The sequence below is a fragment of the Phalacrocorax aristotelis genome, chromosome 10, assembly GCF_949628215.1.
Source record: "Phalacrocorax aristotelis chromosome 10, bGulAri2.1, whole genome shotgun sequence".
In the NCBI taxonomy this organism is placed as follows: Eukaryota; Metazoa; Chordata; class Aves; order Suliformes; family Phalacrocoracidae; genus Phalacrocorax; species Phalacrocorax aristotelis.
Window position 1 is genome coordinate 23,969,487 of NC_134285.1, and position 23,737 is coordinate 23,993,223.

At 51.7% G+C, this 23,737-nt stretch overlaps 1 protein-coding gene across 3 annotated transcripts; it reads right to left on the bottom strand.

Annotated features, from left to right (window-relative positions):
* Position 1: 1 nt before the first annotated feature.
* LOC142062812 (uncharacterized) lies at positions 2–19,478 on the bottom strand. Of its 3 annotated transcripts, none has more exons than XM_075105861.1 (14): positions 19,314–19,478; positions 16,366–17,484; positions 12,360–12,576; positions 10,654–10,811; positions 10,202–10,303; positions 9,249–9,446; positions 8,300–8,859; positions 6,951–7,278; positions 6,112–6,322; positions 4,811–4,953; positions 3,785–3,898; positions 2,807–3,010; positions 1,977–2,070; positions 2–1,006 (listed from the first exon to the last, which is right to left on the bottom strand). In XM_075105861.1, exons 2-14 carry the CDS (start codon positions 17,255–17,257, stop codon positions 943–945), a joined length of 3,285 nt encoding a protein of 1,094 aa, XP_074961962.1. In that variant the 5' UTR covers positions 17,258–17,484; positions 19,314–19,478; the 3' UTR covers positions 2–942. The 3 variants fall into 3 exon arrangements, with proteins under 3 accessions (XP_074961962.1, XP_074961963.1, XP_074961961.1); XM_075105862.1 differs by having other exon boundaries at positions 7,005–7,278; positions 16,366–17,898; XM_075105860.1 differs by having other exon boundaries at positions 16,366–17,898.
* Between the last annotated feature and the right edge of the window lie 4,259 nt (positions 19,479–23,737).

The following is a 23,737-nucleotide window of genomic DNA, read 5'->3' on the forward strand; positions in this document are numbered from 1 at the left end:
GATCTCTTTCTTCATTCTAGCTACCCCTCGCCCCACCAGCGAGCAGGCTGGATCTGTCTTAGGTGCTGCCACCATGTGCAGAGCTGCACAGAGTGCTCAAATCCATGAGGTGAGACCAGCACTCCACACACGAAGAATGCTACTGGAGGCCTGGCATCAGCTGCTGCACCATTAAGGATATATCACACTTGTGTAGGAAACAATCTTTTACTGAGCAGATTCCACCTGGGTCACCCTCCTCACCCCAAATTCTCAGCAGATCTGAAGCCTGGCACTGCTCCTGCTGCCTGTCTGGCCAGGATACGGGCAAGACCATACAAGTCTCTCCTCTAAACCCTTTCTCTGGGCAGGACATCCTCCTGGTTGTGGTCCCCAGCAGCAAGGGCTCTCCCTGGTGCAGACTGCTGGTGCTGCAGAGCTGCTCACGCAGAGAGGGGCACGATGCTGAGAACCCCCTTACCCTCAGAAGAAGGGCTCAAGGGAGGCTGATGTACTTTCACTGCAACAGTAGAGTCCAGAGGGAGTAGAAACTGGACTTGCCTGCCAGATGGAAATGTCTGCCGGGGGGGTGGCCTTGGTTCATCACCCAGCAGCGAATCTTGAGAGTCTTTCCTCTGTATCAGCCAAGCAGGCTTCTTTCTTTCTGGTCACCACACTTAAGACAAACTTTTCCTAGAAGTTGTCTCCAGCCTATCCTTTGAACTCTTTTAGTCTGAGGTAAAAATTTAGAAGTGTAAAAATAATTCAGGTATTTGTAAACACACACACACAGAGACAGACAGCTGTACACATACACACACATATCCTGGGCATTTTGCAGGTCCTTGCAGCAACCCCGGTGGATGGGGCGGCTGGACAACCAGAACCAGTCTTCCCCCCACAAAGACACATGCCTGGCCCCAGTGTTGTTAGACCCTGTTGCTGCAGCTGTGCCCAGGAGCATTAGAAGTCTGCTGCAATCTCCCCACGGTCATTCATTTCGATATTGGTGTAATTTTGGGGATGCCTGAAAAGCAACAAAGAAAATGCAAGCTCAGTCACTCTGCTCTTTTGCAGAAGGCAGCCAATCTGCATCTCAGCTTTGCACTTAAAATGAAGAGGCTGGATGACCAGCCTTCAGCAGGCACAGAGTTTACTAAGGTGTCTCTTAATGGTTTGGGGAAAAACAGGAACAGAACACCTGCCATCAGCTGGTACATGTACATCAACTTAAAGCTACCTTGGTTTCTGAAAGAGATTCCCTAAACTTGACTTACGGTATTTTTAAAATTTCTTTAAAAGAAAATGCATACTGAGATTTCTACTCCCCAAATGTATTTTAAGAACTTTCCCCATTTCTAACATTTGCACATTAGCCCCCTATCCAATGATGAAAGAAGATTGGTAAAGATTAATGGAAATAATCCCCTGGGCTGGCTAAATAACCCATCCACTGTAATGTTTATTTCAGACAAATATACAGCCTGAGGGTTAAGCTGCTGTTTGCCTGCTGACAACTTTAGGGAACACCAAGTAATTATTTAAAGTGGTGTCATGTTTTAATGTGGAAGCTGTTACCCATCAAGGTAGTCCTAAGCTGTCTGTTGCTTCCACCCCACTCTAAGGAAGAGCTCTTCCCTGTGGCCAAAGCATCATCTCTCACTGCTCCTTGCATGCCATGAGCCTTCAGCTTTCTGCTTGCCCACCACAGCATGTTGTAAGTAAGATTGATGGCCTTTACCCTGTGCCCACCGACTTGCCTAATGTTATCCATGGTGGTTATCTTAATCTCCTGCAGAACCGGCAGTCTGCCACATCAAAAGCAAAGAGGCTTTGCTGCAAAAATTAGGAGCAGCATATTGGAGTGCTTGGATGCAGCATCTGAATGTAGGTGTTCACCCAAGTGAAGGAGCAGGTCCCTGCATGGCAATTAGAGAGGCAGCACTGGGGAAGGAGAGGGTGAGAGATGCAAGGCAGTTGGGAAGGTGGTTTCTCACCTTTTGATGAAGTAAAATGCCAGGCCGACCAACAAGAACGCGAGCAGGACAAATCCCACAACAAGCAGGGCGATTTTCCAGCCCTGGAAGGAAGCTGAGGGTGCAAAGGTAGAGATGGAACATCGTAGTCGTGACCTTTCCCAGCACAGGGCGCCACCAGGAAGTCACAGAATCACAGAATGGGTTGGAAGGGACCTTTAAAGATCATCTAGTCCAACACTCTGCTGTGGGCAGGGACACCTCTCACTAGATCAGGTTGCTCAAAGCCCTCTCCAGGCTGGATGCATGTGTTTTAACACATTTTTAATTCATGCATCCAGTGAGCACTTCCAAAGATGGGGCACCCACAATTTCTCTGGGCAGCAACAGGTTGGGCTGTCCCAGCCTCCTGATCTGGAGGGCCACTTTTCCACCCTGCCATCTGCACCCCTGTGGCATGCTGACTCTGGCCAGCTCCAGCCTGGGTGCCAGCTGCTACTCCAAGCAATTGGGCTTCAGGGCTTCTGGGCTGTGTGTCCAACAGCTCCAAAAGCAAGGGGCTCCCAGGTGAAGCCCAATCTTGCAAGAAGATTTAGACACCCAAACTTCCAATGGTATTGGTGTGAAAGGGCTGACTACCCCATCACACCAGAGGGACTGACTGTTGTTACCTCTCTCATAATGACCCAGCAGTTTCTAGAAGGCAGCTGTGTTTGAGAAGTAGCACCAGAAGTCCCTGGTGGCTTGCCTTGCATTGCCCTTCTCACATGGAGATGTGGTCTGACCCTGGCCCAAGCCCAGCTCACTGTGCTGGAAGCAGATCATGATGCTTAGCTTTGCCTCCTACTCACCATTGCTGTGTGACACGGACGGTGCATTTTTTGGTGCAACGCAATTGGGACTGGTTTTCAGCACTCTTCCATCCACAGAGAAGGGGTGGGGGCTGGCCAGGAAGTCCTGGTGCCAAGTCTCTATGGACTGCTGCTGCTCTGGCTGTCGAGCCCATACCTGGCCCCAGACCTTCACTAGGGAGCCCACACACGTCAGGTTCAGCTCTGAGGACAAACAACAGTGGGTTTGGGGTGGTTGGAAACCCTCCAGATGTTCAGGAACATATTGCTCCCATGACTTCATGCTCTGCCCCAGTAATGCCCTCCAGTGCCCATGATCTTCACTGTCTTCTTCCCACCTCTCTGAAATCACGCCACCATGCTGTATCGCAGGTAACTTGTGCATATGCCCAACCTTTCTTTTGGTGACAAAAGGGACCTGGAGTTGTCCTCCCAACCAAGCAGAATATTTTGTACTACACTTTGTAATTTTGCAATCTCTACCCATTGGTGAAAGTTGTCTGAAATTGTTCAAAGGGTCAAAAAGGTGTTTGGGCAAGGGAGACAAAGCATGGCTGCGAAGCCTTCATTTCCTTACAAAACCAGCCAAAAAATAGGAAGCATTTCTTCCCCTCCTTCAAAAGCTGTAGGTCCCTAAGGCTTCCAGAAGTGACGTTTTGGTCTTTGAATAAGTACAGAACACTGACAGAGAAAGAGTTCAGAACCAGAGTCCTCTAGAGTGCAAATAGCTTTCTCCTTCGCAGGTTTAGGATATTCAGGTTGTCTGGCAGACATCTCAAGGCATCATCAGAGACTTCCATTCCTCACGGTCCCTCTAGCTTACCCTTCCTCTAGTAAGCAGCCTGTGTCAGGCTTTCTCCTGCTCTCCTTGCCAAAATCCCATGTACCCACCACTGTCCACGATCCTGATGATGAGCAGCTGTGGATGGGTGAGGGAAGAGGGCACTGCAAAGTGGGAGAGTAGAGCAGGGCACCAACCTTGCAGGTAGAACTCAGAGATGCCGCAGGAGCACTTCCCCTCTAGGGAGCTCACCAAGACCCTTCCCAAGCTTTCCAGCATCCTCCTGTGGTGCAGGGTCCACATGGAACAGTCTAGGGGAAAAGGAGATGTGGCTTTTTGGGTGCAGCTCCGGGCTGTTAATAAGCTCTCAGCTGTGTGCCTCTCTCAAACACTTGGCTTCACACCTGACCTCAGGAGCAAACCACCTCCAGAGCTTGCATCCCACCTTCTTCTACATCCCATCCTCCTCTGCTTCCCTCTGCAGGGCGAGTCTTCATTTCTGGCCTTCTACCACCATGAACGCCAGCTTCACTCCTTCACCAGCCTCCCAGGGGAGCAGGGAAGAGGCATGCCCCAAACAGGCCAGTACTGAGTGGTCTCTCATGCTGGGAGAGGAAGAGGTCCACTGCCTGCCCCTCTCAGGAGGCTGGAGGAGAAGGAGGAACCTCCGTTTCATTTTGTCCAGGTCTTGACTGCCTCAAGCTGTTCCAAGCATGGCATTTGCAGGGGCTGGAGACCCCACTGTACTACTGCTCACTGGCTCCGGAGCCAGGACCAAGCCACACGGCTTTGTTCCCACAGATAGGCTGAAATGGGAGGGTCTGATGGCAGTTTCTCTGACTGTGCCCCTACCATCATGAGAGACCTGGGGTGGGGCTTTCCTGCCATTGCTGCAAATCTAATGCGGAAAGAAATCCCAAGAGCAGGGCTTGGCCCAGCCTGAGCAGGGACATCTCAAATTAAGTATATGGACACCTTCATACAAGCACCCACTGAAGCTGTGAGCGAGGCTGCCCTCTTGGGATGATGGTGTGTTTGCCATCACATCAACATGCGGGTGTCTGTACCAGCTCTCCAACAGCACATTCCCTTTCATGACTGGGAGGCAGCAGGGTTCCCACCAGCATCACCCTCCCATGCCATGGGAAGCTGGGGCCAGGTCCCCACCACCCCCAGCCCAGCCCTCCCACCCTGCATCAGTGGGGGCACCCAACTCCACTCACTGGGTGTCAGGAAGCAGAGATGGAGGTCTACCGCGAAGGCATCTTGGGGACAGCTGTTCTGCAGACCAGGCGTAGGGTCTGAGATGGCAAACTGCAGCTCTGTGCTGGCATTGCTGCAGGTGCAACGGCTCAGGGACACAGGCCTGTCCTCAGAAGAGGAGTCAGAGCTCACCAACATGTCATGCATCTTTATTCCCACCTCCAACCACAAATCCGTCCCAGGCCCCAGTTCCTGATGCTGCTGTGGATGATGGACAGTTTGCTGGAGCTGAAATCAGCTTTCACAGTGCCATCACAGAGATGGGTCCAGCCAACCCCACCAGTTGGAGAAGACCTGGGCTTGGCCAGAGCAGACCTATTTGGTCTGACTGGCTTCTGTAGGAGTAAGATTGCTGCCTCATTGCAGCCAGCCTCCAAATATTAAGACTTTGTCCTCCAGGATAAGGAGTTTTCCAAGCCCTTGCACTTCATTAACCTATTGCTCCCCTCCCAACACCAGAGCTTAGAAACCTGGTCATAGCATGAGGAACCACCTCTTCTGGATGCAGTTGTTCAGGGCTGGACTGACAGAGGCTGCCTGGAGTCAGCCCATGTGAGCATGCCCACCCAACCGCTGCCCTGACATGGTGAATAACCACCCCAGCAAGGCCTCAGCACAACGTTTCAGCCAGACAGAAGAGGGATATCTCAGTTTCCTGGGAAAATCATGCACATGGGGCTGGGTTCTATGCACGCATACTCATAGGGGAGGCTACGAACGCAGAACCTCCTGACACACCAGATGGGACAGGGGGAGCGGAGGACAGATTTAGTTAACAGAGAAGATCATGTGGACAGGAGGAACTCTGCTACTATTACCACCAAGAGAAAAGCCAGCCTATTTGTTGTTGAGTCCGCCTAGGAGCAAAAGGGATATTGAGTTTTGTTTTTCCTTCTGCTCACAGGGATACCCTTTTTTGTTTGTCTTGTTGTTTAGGGCTTTTTTTAAAGAAAAAGTCTGGCAAAAAGCATGTACAGCTGCTACCTGTAAAGGCTGCATTCCTTCATGTGATGCCATACATATCCCTTGGGGGAAGCAAGTTAAGTGAGCAGTGGAGGAACAAAATTCAATTCCCTACGCCAAGGGCGGGGAAATGTTTTCCACTGCAATGTGCTACCCACCTCTCTGTTTTTCATCACAGCGCCAGTGAATGCATTCAGCCGTACAGGGTGCAGGACAAGGCAGCAAGTTCAGTGACATGCTAGCTGGGGGCTCTGGGCGTGGGGAACCCAAAGACATTTTCCCAAAGAAGTAGCCTCACCTGTCATCCTTGCAGGGCACAGCGTAAGATGGTCCGAGGAAGTCCAAGTGTCCTCCAGCTGTGCTGGGCTCACACGTATAAACCAAGGCATCCACCAAGTTCTCTGATGTTGCCTTTGTGCCACAAGGAATCAAGCTGGTGCTATACACAGCAATAGCGCTGGAGCCTTCACTAGCAGCAGAGATGTCCTTGAAAGTCAGGTTTGTTCTATCTGGAAATGCCAGGGGGATAAGTGGCATGAACACCTAGGTAGTGTTAGGCTGAGCCTTGAGTCTGAAAGGGCAAGCTGGTAACAAGGAGAACTCCAAGAACAGAAACAGCAGACAAAATAATGGTGGTGACTAAGGCCAAGTAAAGCTGTAAAGATGGAACTGCTTGCTGTGAACACAGTTTTCCAGGAAGATCAAGCTTCCTCTGAGATGCAGAGTCCTCTTCATGCAGCCCAGCCAGAATTTAAGATGAATAAAACCCAAATCAAGATAAACAAATGCGCCAAGGAAACAGCACCTCAGGACCAGGAGGAGGCAGCAGCACTGCAGGGCTCAGTATGCAACAGCAAAAAAACCCAACAGTCCTGGTGGACTCTGCTTTTCCTGAAAGCCCCTTTGTCTTGGTATTGGCAGGAGGAACTTTCAGTCCTCCCAGTCCTTCTGCCCTGCACAGGGAGCTCAGTAGAGGCATGGAGGAGGATTAAGTACCTTCTCATCTGGAGTGTGAGGGAACAGCCCAGGCAGAACAAAGAGAGAAAAAACAGAAATAAAGGACAGGAAAGGCGAGGAAGAGTTGTTCCCCATGCTGTGCACCCTCCTCCATCCCTTTCCTCAAAGCCACTCAATCACCTGCCCACTTGTTTGAAGACAAACCACACGGCAGAGCTGTGCCATCAGCCTCACCATGCCCGTGCCCTCCGTCCAGCACAAACACAAACAGCCCCGTGGCTCCGATGGTGCCCTTCAGTGAGATGCTGGCCTGTGCCTTGCCCTCCTTCCCCGAGAAGAAGACCAGGCTGAGCCCTCCCAGGCTGGTGCCAGGCTTCCCCTCCAGCTCAACAAAGCGGTAGGGGTTAGTGCCACCGGCCAGGCACAGCTCACTGATACGGACAGCAGGAGGGACCAGAGCTGAGGAGCTGCTGCAGAAATTCTCCCCCAGCGGCGTCACTGTGGTCACCTGTGGGGAGACACAAAAGCTGCTGCCACCTCTGCTGCACCCATTTCTTCAGGTAGAGTGATGGTTGCTCATGGTGTTACCTCTTGTTCATGCCTCCCACAGCTCCCTGGTGAGGCCCAAAGAGGACATGGTGGTTCTGCCTCACACCAGCTGCTTCCTCACTCCCACCATCTGTTCAAGGGTTGTCCTGACTGCAGGGCCTCATCATGACACATCCCCATCGCTGCCTTCACTCCCACCCTCAGGACTAGGAACAATTCTCTTTCCTTACTGTTGGGAGCACTTCCACACTTGTGTCTCCAGTCCATGGTATCGCTTCCTTATGGTCCTCTCCCACTGCAAACGCACCTCCCTCCTGCCAGCAGACCCATTCTGCTTCTAGAGCAGTTTTATTGCCCCAGTTTGGGACCTGAGCACACCTCTGCGCTGGCCTGATCCCAGCAGGCATCAGCAGTGGCTAAGCAAAGCCCTCCTTTACCCAGCTTTGTGCAGGGTCCTGCCACATTCCTTCAGGGGGACTATCTGAAACCAGACATTTTGAAATAAAAAGGAACAGTTCAGATGAATTAACACAAATCAATCACACTGGTGGTCAAGGAACGTCCTTCAAACATCAGCCCTGCAGGAAGCTGGGTTTCAGTGAGGTGACATGCTGTACCACACATCCCGAAGGTGGCACCAAACAAGCAAGGGTGGCTCCACACCTGACTTGAGGTAACCTGAAAGTCCAAGATGCTGCCCAAAAGCCGACTCCCTGGTTTTGGGGTTGGTGGCATGTGAACTGTCTGTAGGGATCTCCTGGTTCTGAGCCATGCAGCACAGCGCAGGCAGCTGTTACTTGGCCAACAACAGGCAGTAAATGGGGCAGGGAGGGGACAGCTGGTGGGAGCATCAGCAGATGGCAGGAGGTACATATGGCTCACTAGAATGCCCCACTCTCCCAAATAAAGGACATACCGAAACATGACCTCTTCCCTCCCAATGACTATAGACGGAGAAAGGACATCTGCCATCAACCCACCTGGAAGCTGCTCTGGAGTTTTGCACTCAGGCTGTGGCAGCGGCTCAGAGACTCATCCTCGGTGCTGTGAGAATCATTTTCATACAGGATGCTCTGCCCTGGTACCAGCACTTTGACCAGCTGGTCTGCCTTCTCCTGCATTCGGGACGTGTACACTACAGCGTCCACCAGCCCCTCTGCAGTCACAGCCATGCTCACTGAATAGATGCTGGTGTTGCTGTAGTAGAGAGCTACTGCGTCCACCCCATTCTGGATGGTGTTGGGGGGCAGCCTGATCATGGGTGCCGGCCTCACAGCGCTGCTCCCCACCAGGAAGTAACCCAGGTCATCTGTGTGGTGTCCAGACAAGTCCAACACCTGGTAGGCCCGGCTATTTTTACCATTGTAGAGGACCAACCAGTATCCCTGGAGGTCAAAGCGTGTCTGTCCAGTGTAGAAGAGTTCGATGTACTCTGCATTCTCCCCACCCCCTGGGTTGTCTGGGTTCACCTCATTGATGAGTAGCTTGGCCACTTGCACACAAGGTTCTTGAGTCCCTTCAGGTATCTCTGATGGGACACCTTGGAAAGTAAAATGTCACAAATATATGCCTGAGCACAGAGCCCCAGGGAAACAACACAATGTTGCACACTATTTTGCTGCGGTGAGACCAAACTCAGCAGAGGACCGAGGATGGTGGCTCAGATTTTTATCACCTGTGTGCTCCATACTCCTTAGAAAAGCCCTCGCAATACTCTGGCTAATACCAGCTGTAACAACAGAGCTTGCTGCTATTCCAGATAATGAGCACTATGGACTCTAGTAACTGGATGCGATGAAATTGGAAGGGATCTTTGCCAGAGATGGGGGAATGGAGGGAGGGACATCTCCCACCTCTAGGAGACCTAGACCCACATGTCCACCCTCAAACACATTGTAACCCCCAACCTGCAAGAATGATGGCTGGTACCTGGAGGCAAGTCTGGCACATTAACATCCTTGAAGCAGGAGCTTTCTGCTGTGATGTTCCTTCTGTCAAAACTCACAAGTCTGGGCGTCTCTAGGAAGGTCTTGAAGGCTAGCAGCAGGCTGCTCATCTGGTCCTCTGACTTAGCAGTTAGCAGAGTGGTGAACACAAGCCCCAGGTCCTGGCAGGCTGCCTTTGGCTCTGCAGAGGCAAGCATAGAATTGCCTGAATTTCCCCACACTGCCAAAGACCCACTTTCTCCTGGAAGAGACACAGAGCTCACCAGCTCATCTCTCCAAACACTGCCCTCCTGGTCAGACTGACTCAGGGTAGCTCATACCATCTGCACAATGCTGTGAGCTCTGCCTGTGCCAAGGGGCATCCTGGGACCAAGTCACACAGCACACCCAGATACTGTCCTCATCCTTTTGAAGCCTTGTAGTCCCATAAGAATGGTCTCTCTGTCTAAACATAAGCAAAACATAATGCTGCCTACAATGTGGGCTGCAAAGTCATAGCTTTTCTCTTCACGTGTCTGCATGTGCTCATCACACTTGTGCACTAACCTAGTAGGGACATCAGAAAAGCACCACAGACCAGTAAGGTCACTTGCATTTCTGCTGCAACTTGGCTTAGTTCATACTCCTCGTCAGGATGTCAACCCTGTTGCCACATCTGTCTGATTGCAAATGCTTAATGCAAAAATAGCTGGTGGTCTGCAAATGAGTACTGTGTGTGTCAGTGGAGCTGCAGATGGGAGCGTTCTGTGGAACATGGAAGAACAGCATCGAGCTCTGCCTAATGATCTACATTTCTGTCATCAGCACCAAGTCCAAATTAGCTGGGATCCAAGCCAGGAGGACATAATGCAACAGGGAACAGAGGGCTGAAAATCAGAAGCGAATGAGCATTAGCCACTGGTGGTCCCTGGACCGCCCCGCTCCTGCCCAACTCACCTTTGAAGTAGGCAGCAGAGATTCCGCAACTGCAGGATCCATCCAGGGCCTGGACCAGAGTCATCAGGATCTCTTGTGACTTCAGGAGCCACTCCTGACAATCTAGGAAACAAAAAGCCAACTAACAGTGCAACTGTGGTCACAGGATCCAGCTCATTCTGGGATGGGTGCAGCTCAGCTACTGCTTATCACTCAGAGGGCCTGAAAAGGCTTCACTTCACCCTGAGCAGTCGGGTGTGGGAATGAAGACTGGAGAAGCTCAGCTTGGCATGGTTTGCCATGAAGACAAATATTGCAGAAAATTGTCAGATGTCCTAGTTGCATTTCCTTTGGTGTTACAGTCACACAACCCAGCATGACTCTAGGTGGTCTTCTTGGACAGCTCCGGCTTTGTGCACGTGCTCTTGCCTTTAGAAGGTCCTGCCTACAGGAGCAGAATAACTAATACCCACCTGCTGTGTGAAGGCAAAAGGAGAGAGTCTGGCTGAAGCGTTTGCTGGGACAGTCATTGAACTTGCCAGGGGTGGGCCTGCTGAGGATATAGGACAAGGAGTCCCGGGTCACAGAGCAGCAGTTGCACTGGCTCATGGACACACGTCCCAGCTGGTGCCTGCAAGAGACAGACATGTAAAATATGACCTGCCAGCCAGGGACCCGAGTCCTCTTCACCCACCAGTCACACCTGACTGTACCATAGGGTGAAACCATGCATTTACAGTTTTCTCCCTTCACAAAGTTTGGAGAGATATCCCATCCTCATTAGTACCTCCTTGTCTCAAAAAAAAAAAAAAGCCCAATAGCTCACTAAATCTTGAGAGAGAAGAGCACAGGCTTCATCCAACCCTTTCTCTTCTAGCACTGGCTGCTTTTTTGAGTGATCTGAAGACAGGCAAGATAGTACAGACACACTTGTGCTCAGCCTCAGACCACTGGGAATAATGGTGGGGTGCAGCTAGAGAAACTGGAAAGGCAGCACCTGAAGATGAAATGCTTGAGTAAGAGCCCTCAACTCAAAGGTGAAGAGCACAACAGGGGATTGGACTAGATGACCTTTAAAGGTTCATTCCAACCCAAAGTATTCTATGATTCTATAAAGCCTGATGTTGAGGAGCTGCACAGAGCAGGGCTGCTCAGAGCTCCTCAGGAAAAGAGACCACCTCCTTATGGGCCAAATGCAGGTTTTGTTTCATGAGTGGAAGGAAGACAAGCAAAGGAAGGAATAGGAATATGCTGTGAATAAGTGGTGACCCTGCCATGGGAGTAAACCACGCCATTTCCTGATGCAGTTAACTCCACTGTAGTCTCAAATGGTTTTTCCACAGGCCCATCCAGAAAGGTGAATCTCCTCCTGCTACAGAGCCAGGAGATTGGTATTTAGTTGACAGTTACACATAGAGGTCAAGCCTGGTGCTTTGCCATCAAAATCACAGATAAGAGTTTGCCCAGATTTCTTTTGCTTTTTGCCTGGTTCTACACACCCCACCCCATCTTCACATGCATGGCACCTCTATGCCTGTGCTCCTCCACCTGCTTCACTGTCCTTTACCCACTCTGTTGTCCTCTTTCTCCAGTTAGTAAAGCATGCCTAAAATGTGAAAGAAACAGTTCTCCTGTCTCACAAAAGTCTGAGGTTACTAACATTTCCCTTACCCCACAAAGACAAAAAAAAAACCCCAAATACCAAAAAGAAAGAATGAACCGTAGCCCAGCTTCCAGTCCTTGGTCTGGTTGAAGCAGGGCAGAGATTTTGTCCTGGGTCAGGTGAGTGATAATGAAGTCCCTCCATTGCCCTCATTTGCACCTAAAATTCCAACCTGAATCTAAGAAAAACCTTTTCTTATTGAAAGTAATATTGGAAAAATTATTATGTTGACCATTATACTTTTATAAATAATAAATAATTTAAATTATCAAATAATAACCAGCAATCATTTGGTCAGAAGATTCTTCCTGTACAGCTGCACCAGGACTGCTGTGGAGAGGGGGACACCTACAAACTCAGACCAGGTGGTGGGAAAAGGCCAACGACTCAATACCGCCACAAGGAGACCCTGGTCTGGAGGTGGAACTGGTCTTCCAGTCCTGACCAGGGTTTGGGACAGCAGGCAAGGGCGACTCTGGTGCCAGACTCTCCTCCCAGCCCTGCCAAGCCTCTCACCGGTTTTCCTTGAAGGCAGGTCTGCCAGGGGTCAGGGTCTCCAGCAGCTCAGGGTTTGGTTCCTCGTTGCTTGTGTACACGAAGGCATCCAATAGGCTAGTCACCGGCAGCGCCTTCCCCGGGACAAAACTGCTGCTGTTGCCCCTGTAGAGGGCAACGGCATTGGGGCCACCTCTGAGAACAGGACGGGTGGTGTTCTCTGGGAACGGCAGATCCACTGCACACCAGCAAGGAAAGGAACAACAATGGCATGTAAGCAACACATGAGCGATACTCCCTATGCAGGAAACCAGCATCTCTTTTGTCCTGGAGAGCAGGACACAGGAACTCAGAAGTGGCTGTCATTGTCTGGTTATTGCAAATTTGGCATCCGCTGCCCCATCTTTCTGCTCACTAATATTTCTTATATTTGCCTCGCCTGAATTTCCCTATTTGTGGCCAGATGCACAGTGTGGGGGAGGCTGGAGGGGGAAATCTGAGCAGAGTTCATCCTGCTATTTTGGTTCTGCAGACAAGAGAAGCTGATCTATGCGTAAGCAGGGGAACTGGAAAGAAAGTGCTGATGTGACTTTGTCTACAGTAAAGTAAATTTTTAATTCTAAAAGAGATCTGTAAAATCTAACCTCTCAGGTAGTAGTGCTTTAATAGTACACAAAAATATTTAAGAATTTACATTTTATTCTAGCATTTAACAGTCCATGGTTTTTACAAACACTCTACACATACACACACGCTCACATATACATATTCAGCAAAGGCCCAAGATACCAGCACACAGAATTAAGGTTGAGGCTTGGTGGAGCTTTCCAATTTCACGAGCTTCCCAATTTCCTTCCTTGTATTTACTGTTCTCTTCACAAACTATTTCCCCATCACCCAGCAGGAACTGCTGAGACTATTAAAAAGCAGCAGACTGCTGATACTTCTTACCCCTGTGTAAATGGCTCCAGGGAACAAACATTAAAGGAGGAATCACATGAGAGGCAGAGGGGTAAAGAGAAGTGGTTACTCCTTGAGAAGTGCCACCAGGGCACCTGCATGCTAAGGGGCAGTCCTGTGCCTTAGCCCTGATGTACCCCTGCCCAGGGGACTGTTTGTCCCCTGCCTGACTAATCTGGTGGCCTTCTACGATGGAGTGACTGCCTTGGAGGATAAGAGAAGAGCAAGTGACGTCATCTGTCTTGACTTCTATGAGGCCTTTGGCACGGTCGCACAAAACATCTTTGTTTTAAGAGATATGGGTTTGATGGACAGACTAATCTAATCTAATCTAATAAAATGGATAAAGAATTGGCTGGATGGCCACATCCAAAGAGTTGCAGTCAATAGATCTATGCCCAAGTGGAGATCAGTAGCAAGTGGTGTCCCTCAGGGGTCCGTATTGGGACTGATATGGTTCAACAGCTTCATTAATGACATAGGCAGTGAGTGCACCCTCAACAAGTTTGCGGATGGCACCAAGCTGAGTGATGCAGTTGATACACTTGAGGGAAGGGATGCCATCCAGAGGGAGTGGGCCCATGTGAACCTCGTGAAGTTCAACAAGGCCAAGTGCAAGGTACTAAACCTGGGTCAGGGCAGTCCCCAGTAGCAGTACAGACTGGTGAAGGAATGGACTGAGAGAAGCCCTGTGGAGAAGCAGTTGGGGATACTGGTGGATGAAAAAATCAGACATGAGATGACAATGTGCGCTTGCAGCCCAGATCACCAGGTGTATCCTGGTCTCCATCACCAGCAGCGTGGCCAGCAGGTCGAGGGAGGTGGTTCTGCCCCTCTACTCCGCTCTGGTGAGACCCAACCTGGAGTGCTGCGTCCAGGTCTGGGGTCCCCAGTGCAAGAAAGACATGAACCTGTTGGAGTGAGCCCAGAGGAGGCCATGAAAATGATCCAGGGGCTGGAAGAACCTCTCCTGTAAAGAAAGGCTGAGAGTTTTGGGGTTGTTCAGCCTGGATAAGAGAAGACTCCAGGGACATCTTATTGTGGCCTTTCAATACTTAAAGGGGGATTATAAGAAAGATGGAGAGAGACTTCTTACCAGAGACTGTTTTTAAACTGACGTAGGGTAGATCTAGATTAGAAGAATAGGGAAGAAAAGTTTTACTATGAGGGGGGGTGAGTTGCTGGAACAGGTTGCCCAGAGAAGTTGTGGATGCCCCATCCCTGGAAATGTTCAAGCTTAGGTTGGACAGGGCTTTGAGTAACCTGAACTAGTGAAAGATGTCCCTGCTCACAGCAGGTGGGGTGGAAACTAGATGACCTTTAAAAAAGGTCCCTTCCAACCCAAACCATCCTATGATTCATTTAAATCACTGGCATCTGTCAAGGGAGGACTTCAGCTCCAGTGCTCTCACAGCTTTAAGTTCCCTGTAGTAACAGGCAGGCCAGCCTTACAAAGCCAGGGCCATTTTAAGAGCTCTTGTCCTAAATCTGAAGTGGTCAGGTTAAATCAAGTGGTCAACTTCCCACAGAGTGCTCAGCACGGAGTCACTATGAAAGTATCCTTTTAAGATGATTAAAATGATATCACACAGTGTAATTGGGTGTTTTTTGGGAAAACTTTCCACAAAAATGTGCGTGCAGTATGCTTGAGACGTCTTGACAAAGGCTCATTGGAAAAAAATGCCAAAGTGTATCTCCAGTCACCTTCTTGACTTGAGTGAGTCTTGAGGAGCAGTTAAACATAATCCTTAGAAATTTCCTGCTTAGTCTGCAAGCTGGTTGTCCTTTCCCATCACTTTCTTTGAATCCCCTTAGCTGTTGACTGCTAAGCTCATCCAGAGGTAAGATCAGAGCACCTTTCCTGGTGAGAAAAGCAGAGCTCAAGTGGACAATCAGCTCTTCTACTTGGGGTGAGGGGATATTTGGAGCAGTTTGAATTGTAAAAAGAAGCTCAACTGCTTTAAAAAAAAATGTTTTAGTTGCAAAAGTATTTTCATTTTTATGGGATCCAGCTTTGTAAGGGCTGGATATACTTCCCAACTCAGAAGTCACGAGTCAGTGAATTACACAAGACATCTGCAGAGTCAGTGTGTCCAGCCGCCAAAATCTTCTTTTGAGGTGCCTAAAATAACAAGATATTTCTTCCTCCTCTGGTGGCCTGGAAGAAATTTTGAACATTGGGAGGAAGTTTATATTACAGCTTCACACAGTTGATACACATGTGACCTATATTTGCAGATGGTGCAATGGAAGAAAAGCCCCTGTGCTTTTTCGAGAAGAGAGTATGTATCTGCTGTGAATGACCCCCAAGTCACACAGAGAGAAGAGGGACACTTCAAGAAGACGTGGCACAGTCAGGGTCCTGCAGCAGGCTGGCCACAGAGCTGGAGGCAGAACCGTGTTCTCCTGAGCAGCTAAGGCACATGTGGGCTTCTGACCTCCATGAGGTCCCTCATCTGGAGCTCTGCAGGTCTACCACCGCAGCGAGATATACTGCCTCCACTTGTTTGTCCTGAAACCATCTCCTCTGACCTTCTTTTGATGCCCTTTTATTCTTGAACCAGTAGAAAGGGTAAGCCATTTATCCCTGCCCACTTTCTTCAGGCTACTCACATTTCTGAAACCTCTGTCAGGGCCCTCCTAAGCTTTCCTTTTCTAGGCATACTTATTTATTCTGGGGAAGCATTTCCAGAGCACTGTCCATCCTAGCTGACCTTCTCTGAATGTCTCTAATTCTAATATGTCCCTTTTGAGATTAAGGTATTGTACCACACAAGACACAATTAAAGATAGAAGCAACCCATGAACTTATGCAGTGGCATAAAAGATGGCCTCCATTCTTTCCTCTTCTCCAAACAATTTCTAATATTTGCTTTGCTTTATATAATTCCTTTCTAATAATTTCTAATATTTGATTTGCTTTTTTATCTGCCACTGAGTTCTGAGTCACGTTTTCACTGATCTCTCAGAACCCCAAACAACAATAAAACCTGGCAGCATCCTCCAGCCCCAAACCTGGCTGATTGCTCCCCCAGCTCTGAGATAGTAATCAAAATGCAGTCCTTACCTGGGGTTTTGCTTTCTGCTGGACCGATCAGAAGTAGCCCATCCAGTGAGGTTTTGCCATAAACGTCCATGGTGAAATAAATGTCTTTGGTCCGACCATCGATCAGCACCAGAACAATGTCCCTCAGCATGGTGGAGTGGGGACCCTGAAGCTCTATGAACTCGGACTCTTCAGAAGAAGAGGCAGCAAGGACCTCACTGATCAGGACAGCAGATGCGTTCAGCTGAGAAGTTAGAAGGCAGTGGTTGTCTGTGCCTGGGGTGGGCATGGCCACTTGGAAGATCCACTGAGAATCTGCCCCATGGCACCTTTCTATTGACTCATCCATGGTCCTGAAGGTGGAGTCCTCCAGGAAAGCATCTCTGCCAGGGGTCAGTACCCTGACCAGTGTATCTGCTCTGTCTGTTTTCTTAGTCTTATGGACCAAGGCATCTACTAGTCCATAACTTGTGACACTCATGCCCTCTTTGTACTTCCCTTTTCCATAGTAGAGAGCAATCGCGTCAGGACCATTCTGGATAGTGTTCTTAGGAATTACTATAGCAGGGTTCACAGAAGAGGAGCCAATGAGAAAGAGACCTTGGCTGTTAGTAACTTTGCCCTGGAGGTTCAAAACTTTGTAGGCTCGGTTTCCATTGCCATTGTAGAAGACCAGATAGTAGCCATCCAAGCGGGCTGTTTGACCACTGGTGTGATAGAGCTCCACAAACTCAGAAGTGTCCTCTCCTGGGCTGTCAGCATTGACTTCATTAATCAAGAGGGTATGCTCTGTTTTCTGGTCCCTGGGGTTTTTCATGCGATCCTGAGCAGCAACCTTGGGAAACCAGATGTACACAAGTACCATCAACTCAATCAGCCAGATACCTCTCATGATGAAGGCTGGGGTTTTCATTCCAGTTCAAACTCAGAGGAGAGGGGGGCCTGTCCTTTCCACAGCCACAAAGAGAGCACAGAAGGAAGCTGCCACCACTTGACTGTGGCAGGACAACAATGCAAGGCCTCCGACCTGGATGCTGACCGGCAGAGGCAGTGGCAGAGGCAGGCACACTTCTTCGGTGAGCTCACAAAAGTCAGGCTGAGAAGGTTATGGCTTGAAAAAGAGATTTCCCACCTCAGCTCCTTTAAAAGTTGAGGAGAGGGGGAAGAAAAAACTTAGGAAACACAGAAACACACCAGTGACATTTAACAGCCTTAAAGCCCCGTAATTTTTCCTCCCTGTGTTTCTTCAGAGGTTTATTGAGATGTGTAACAGCGACTGGAATGGGACAAGCCAGCAGTTATCAGTGTTTGAAACCCTGAGACTTGTGTGAATGTGGAAAGTTGTACGGTGTCTGTGTTAATAGTTATTTCCCTGAGTCCAATTTATTCCACAGGCACTAAAGATGACAGTAACAATCTTCCCCATCAAGGTGAGGGTGGGGAAGGAGGGGACAGATGGGTTTGGCTGGATTCTTGTTGCATGCATTGCAGAGCAGCTCCACTGACCACCACAGCAACCAACCCTGCTGCAGCTCTGGCAGATGGAGAATAGGTCTGCAGAATAAGCAGTGGGGAGGAACTGACAATTTAAGACACTTGAAAAAAAAGGTGATACTTGTTTTCCCTTTCCCAGAGATGTTTCCACGAACAGCTGTACCATGACCTGATGAGTTTGGATGACCTCCGTGCCATCTTTGATCAGCTGAGATCAGACACGCAGAGGTTTCCAGGCCGTGCAATGCTTACCAGCACGGATGCTGGAAGCCTGCCTCCTTCCTGTGCTGTGTGGCCACATCCACACTGCTTAAAATCATGGCTGATGATCACAGCAACCCAAAGGGGTGACTGCTGTGTGGGTAGATACCTGCAGGTTTTTTTGAAGTGCCAGCTGCAGTGGAACCATAGCATCACAACCTTCAGCTACGGACATAAACACCCAGGCTTGCAAGCAAGCCTGTATGATCCCATTTACCATGGCCACCTGAGCTAATGCCAGTGCACCAATGTCTCCTCACAAACAGGAGCAAACTGCAATAACTCCAAAGCATGAAGCTGACAGTGATCCCACAAAAGATCAGACCCCGATGAAGAGGTGACCCTGAGCCACTCTGCCCCAAAATGCCTTCCCCTTTTGCTGCACCTGACAGCAGTTAAGCTTCTCTGCTCTCAAGCCACAGAAGACAGAGGAACACACACGTGCCTCATGCCTCCACCACACAGGACCAGCTGAGCGCTGCTCTCTCTTCTGTTAGATGGTCACTATCAGAAAGGTCTCCGTTCCCTTTCAGGCACAGATCATCCCCAAAATCACTAGCAACACCCCCCTCTGGCAGACTTCCTCCTGCCCAGCCTCCAAAGGAGAAGAGACTGTACCAGTTTCTCCCCACAGAACCCAGCCCCACAGGTGCCCTCTTGCCAGGTTCTCCCCCCACTTCAGTTCAAGGTAGGAGGAAGGAGAAGGAGCACACGGGGGAGCTCCTGTCCGGGGCGTGCGCAAGGCAGAAGGAAACCCACCAGAAATGGGAGAAAACAGCAGGAAAAAATAATATATTCCCTCCCCCCCCTCCCCGAGCTGGACAGACTTGGCAGGGCAGGAGCGGGATTTCCCGGCGCAGGGGGGACCAAGCGGCGACTCCCGCAACCCCCCGCCCCCGCTCCGAGGTGAGGGGGGCAGCGGGAGCCCCGGCGGCGGCCGTAGGGGGTGCGAAGAGAGCAGGCTGGGGACAAGCCCCCGTCCGGCCCGGGGAGGCGGTCCGGCTGCCGGCGGGGCTCCGCGGACCGGCCGGAGCGGAGCTGCGGGGCCTCGGGCCGGGCCGGCGGGAGCGGGGTCTGCCCGGCGCACCCCCCGCGCATCTCCCGCGCAGCCCCCGCGCCGGGACAGGCGGTCCCCGCGCGGTGCCCGGGGGGAGCGCACGAAGCGGGACCGCTGCGGGGGGGGCTCGCTCGGCCCCGCCGCCCCACGCACTCACCGCTGCTCGCTGCCACGGACGCGCCGCCACCGCCGCCCGCCGGGGCCGCAACGGGGATAGCGGGGCGGGGCGGGGCGGCCCGCGGAGGGCGGGGAGGGAGAGACATTCACGAGGTTCCATACCCAAAATAAGTTCATTCGTCCCCGTGTCCCGGAACGTCCTTCTCTGGCTCTTCCCAGCTTTTCTCCCGGTGGGGTGTGAGTGGGCGCGTGGGTGGATCAATGAACGGACGGATGTTTTCCCGTTGTGTATCCACCCTCCCACCCCACTGAACTCCCCAGCCAGGACGAGGAGGGCGTTGTGCCTCCCCTTGCACCAGCCTCAGTGGTTGAACCAGGAGCTGTTGAGCCGTGTGGTGGTGCCGGGGAGGCTGTGCCCAGCCTGCCCCACTGGCAGCGGCAGGGCTTTTCCGTGGGACTAGTTCCTGCAGCCTCCACGAGCCGCAGCGTCCCAGTGCTGCGTTGCGGCTGTGCGGGCTCCAGCTCCCAGCCCGACTGGATGCAGGGGGAAGGGCAAATACTGCTGCGCATCTCCCAGCACACCTGGCCAGGGTGAGCTTTAAGCTCCCCCCAAGTTGCACCGGGACCCCGCTCCCCAAGTGCAAGAGGAAAGCCGGGCCTGCTTCCTCCCCATCAGCTCTTGGGTCCTGTTCCCCCGAATCTGCTCACGGAACTGCCCAGTCCCCTTTGCCCTAAATCTCCCCACGGGGAGATGTGTGTGGTTACTGCCCTGCTACACCAGACATGGGGACTCGGTGGGAGGAGAAGGCCCCGGAGATCCCACTCTGGGCTGACTCGGAGCCACACACCCATTTGATGAAGCAGCTGCTCCAGCGGCTGGGCCAGATGTGGGCTCCTCCTTGTGACTCAGCAGCCTGCTGTCTTCCTCTCTCTTGTAACTGGAAACCAGTGCTTCAATGCAAGGGGGGAGCTTTGCCAAAGGGGCTGCATTTGCTCTAGGTCTTGCCAGCTGGGCTGACGGAAACTGTCATCTTCATGGGATCCACAGTTATTCCTGGAGGAGAGGCTGCTCCTTTGGGTGTAAAACAGTGCAGTATGAGCTTTCCTGCAGACTCTGTCACAGACTCTGGCGGCATGTGCATCCCCAAAGCAGCGCTGGGGCAGTTCCCACCTGGGACTTGAGCAAAACAAACTCCCTGAGCACACAGAGCTGATTGCTGGGCCTGAGCGCTCTGCATGGCTGCTCAATAACGGGGTAGTAAGCCAATATTCCTCCTGACAGGGTTTATTCAGTTGAACTATCACATTTTTGAGACATAGTATTTATGCAATCATGAGGCTCCAGAATTACAAAGGGAGGTGGAGAGCTGTTGGGGAGAGGAAACACCCTTACCCAGAAGGGGCCCAGACTCATCCCTTGCTGGAATCCATGGTACAGTTAGACTCCCTGTCATGCCTGCAGTGGGTCCCAAACCGGCTCTGGTCCCCACACCCTCCCACCTCCGCTGCATGCTCAGCCCTGGTGCTTGCTTCGCTCGCTGCTGCTTTGTACTGCTAGGCTCCTGTTCTTCTGGTGGGAAGCAGAGCCTGGACCCCAGAAAGTTCCTTCCTCCTGTCTGTGCCTTCTCCAGCTGCTCAGAAGCCCACCAGCCTGAGAGGAGGCAGAGCAAGGGGTGATTTGGGGGATAGAAGAAAAAGTGTCCTGCCATGAGGCGAAGGGAGCCTCCGCAGAGCCAGCGCTGTGAGGGGCTGCTGCCCATGTAATGAGGGGAGACAGGTGGGGGAGAACCTGGCCCCCAGACAGGAGAAGCGTAGAGGTGACAGGGCAGGACCTGGGGACGTCCCTCCTGCTCACATCCCATTTGTGGCCGCTGTGATTAGGCATATGGCTGATGTCTAAATTCCCTTTGTGTCCAGTCTGCCCGGGAGGTGGGTCTGCAGCACTAGGCAACTCTGGGCCATGGCACCAGGAGGAAAGCTGCAGCTCTTATTGCTTTCGGGGGGTTTGTGTCTGCTGGCTGGGCTGGGCACAGCCACGTCTATCATCTCCAACCTACAGCAAGCACAGCACGGCTTGGCTTTGCCAAGCCAGAGCTCAGTATGTCAAGCATGTACAGCCCTGCAAAACCTTTAACCACGTCATTAGGAAAATGTACCTTGCTGTTTGAATATATTTCCTACCTATATTCTGAATAAGCTTTGCCAGTTGGGCCTATGAAAGGCAGGAAAAACCTGGAAGGCTCAGACACTGTAAGAGGGCATGTTTTTCATGTGTCAGCACCCTCAGCAGAGGAAGTTGCTTTGTTAAGGTGATGGAACATGAGCAGCCTGTACCTGTGTAGAAGGGTCTTACCACAGAGTGGGACTTGCAGCTGGTGGATGGGGTTGGAGATGACTGATCCTGAGTGCATGGGGGACAACAGGAGCACCCATTGATGCTGCTGAGGATGAGGGGCACTGGTGGGACCTGTTGAGGACCAGCTGGAGTGGAACTGGCTCCAGCTTTCTACAGCAAAGCCCCTGCAAGTATTTGGCCAAGTTCACGCCCAGCATGGTGCACTGTGGCCCCCTCCCCTACTCCTACACTGGGGCCAGACTGGGTGCTGCAGGGTGTTCACTGCCAGGCTGGCAGGGGTGGCAGGGATGTGGTCAGACCCAGCACAAGACAGAATGGTGGCTGCAGGGATAGCAGCCACCATGAGCCTGCATGGGGTGGGTGCCTGGCCATGGGTGCTCACCACTACGCTGCAGCTCCACGGGGTGTGGAGGGCTTCCCAAGGCCTTGGGCATCGTGTCCAGATGGTCAGCCTGAGCCACCACATCCAGATGGTCAGCTGTGGCTGTGGGTGCCCTGTCCTGCTGGTTGGGTGGCCATGGCTGAGCTGACAATGGGCACATGGAGCAGGGACATGACGCAGGGAGGTGAAACAAAGAGACGCACAATGAGGCTCAGCTTGCTGACTAATGCAGGCACAGAGAGCTCAGTGTTTATTGGTTTCACTCCAAGTGGTTTGTACAAGGAACAAGCTAACTCTGCTGCACACACAGACGTACGCACCCATCGCTGCAGGCTGCCTCAACAACTCTCCTGCCAATCCTGGAAGCATTGCTCAGCCTCACAGGGCTGTACCAAACTCCCTCGATCAAAGCGGCTGTGCTGCCTGCCAGGCTCTGCCTGCACCCATGCTGCCAGTAAGATCCCAGGCTATGCCCCAGCCAGCACCCACAGCAATCACCAGCATGCGTCTGTGCCGACACCAACATCCCTTGGCAGTACGGGCAAAGACCCAACCCAGTCCGAGCCTGCGTGGAGAGCAGTGCTCCCCAAATGCCTGCTCTGCTGTCACGACAGAGGCATCTCTGAGCTCCTGCCCTGCAGTTAACAGGACCTTTCCATTTTTATTGCTACTCTACATTGCAGTGATACCTCTCAACTGGTGAGCGGTACCTCTAAGGCTGCTGCTGCTGCAAAGCAAGTCTAACACATGCTGCTGCTCTCCCAAACCTGGAGACCTCCTTGCTGCTTTTGGAGCTGTTGATTTGTCCCTTGTAGGCTGAAAGACACCAGGCATTTACTGCTGGGTGAAGGGGCCAAGATGTGAGGGCCTCAGGTAGGGCTTTACAGCACCCAGCCAGGAGATGCTCCTCACCCTTAGGATTAGATGTCAGGGCCTGGGGAGACGGCAGGGGCAGAGTTAGATGAGCTGCAGCCTCCCCCTGTCCCCTTCCCCTTCTGCAAAGGGCTGGCAGGTGGCTTTGAACACCACCAGCATCCTGCCCAGAAGGACAGCACCAAACACAGGTGACCCTGACAGCCACTGGCACTGGGGTAAAAGAATACAACAAATAAAAACATGTCACCATGGGACCCAAGCAATGCTCCCAAGCTGATCAGCCCAGTTCTGGGGCATGCTGTCCCTCCAGGGGGGGTCTGCTGTCCCTCCAGGGGGTGTCTGCTGTCCCTCCGGGGGGGGTCTGCTGCCCCAGGTGAGAGCATGGCCCTGACCAGTCCTTTCTGCTGAACCCACCCCTGCTCTAGAAGCTCCTGTCCTGGTACCTCTCTCAAGAGTGAGCAGTAATTGTCTGCCTAGAGGCTATTTTCAGCATCTTTATGCTGCTCATCTGCATCTGCTCTCGATGAAATCCTGGGAAAATCCTTACTATTTATCCACTTCAACTTTCTTCCTTCCCCAATCACTGCCTATAATGGTCATGAACTGAGAGATCTGCTGAGCATTGTTTTGTTTTTCTTTTCTTGGCAGACTACATTCATTGGTGCTGTGCTTCCCATGGGGTCTCACTGGCACATGCCCAGCGAAAGGACGGTAAGCGTGGAGCAGTTAGGAAATGCTCCTTTGTATACCTTTCAGCCCAGCAGCAGGGATATCTAACTGGCAGAGTCTCCCAGACCAGTGGTGAGGAGTGCGTGCGTGTGTTTCTCACCTCCCACCCACATGTGCTAAG

Excerpts from the sequence above, each read along its gene's own strand:
- LOC142062812 (XM_075105861.1), bottom strand. The coding sequence starts at position 17,257 with ATGAAAACCCCAGCCTTCATCATGAGAGGTATCTGGCTGATTGAGTTG. Across the intron at positions 12,577-16,365 it reads AGCAGAAAGCAAAACCCCAG|TGGATCTGCCGTTCCCAGAG; the intron begins GTAAGGACTGCA and ends GCTGGTGTGCAG. Across the intron at positions 4,954-6,111 it reads GTGCCCTGCAAGGATGACAG|GCCTGTGTCCCTGAGCCGTT; the intron begins GTGAGGCTACTT and ends TTCTGAGGACAG.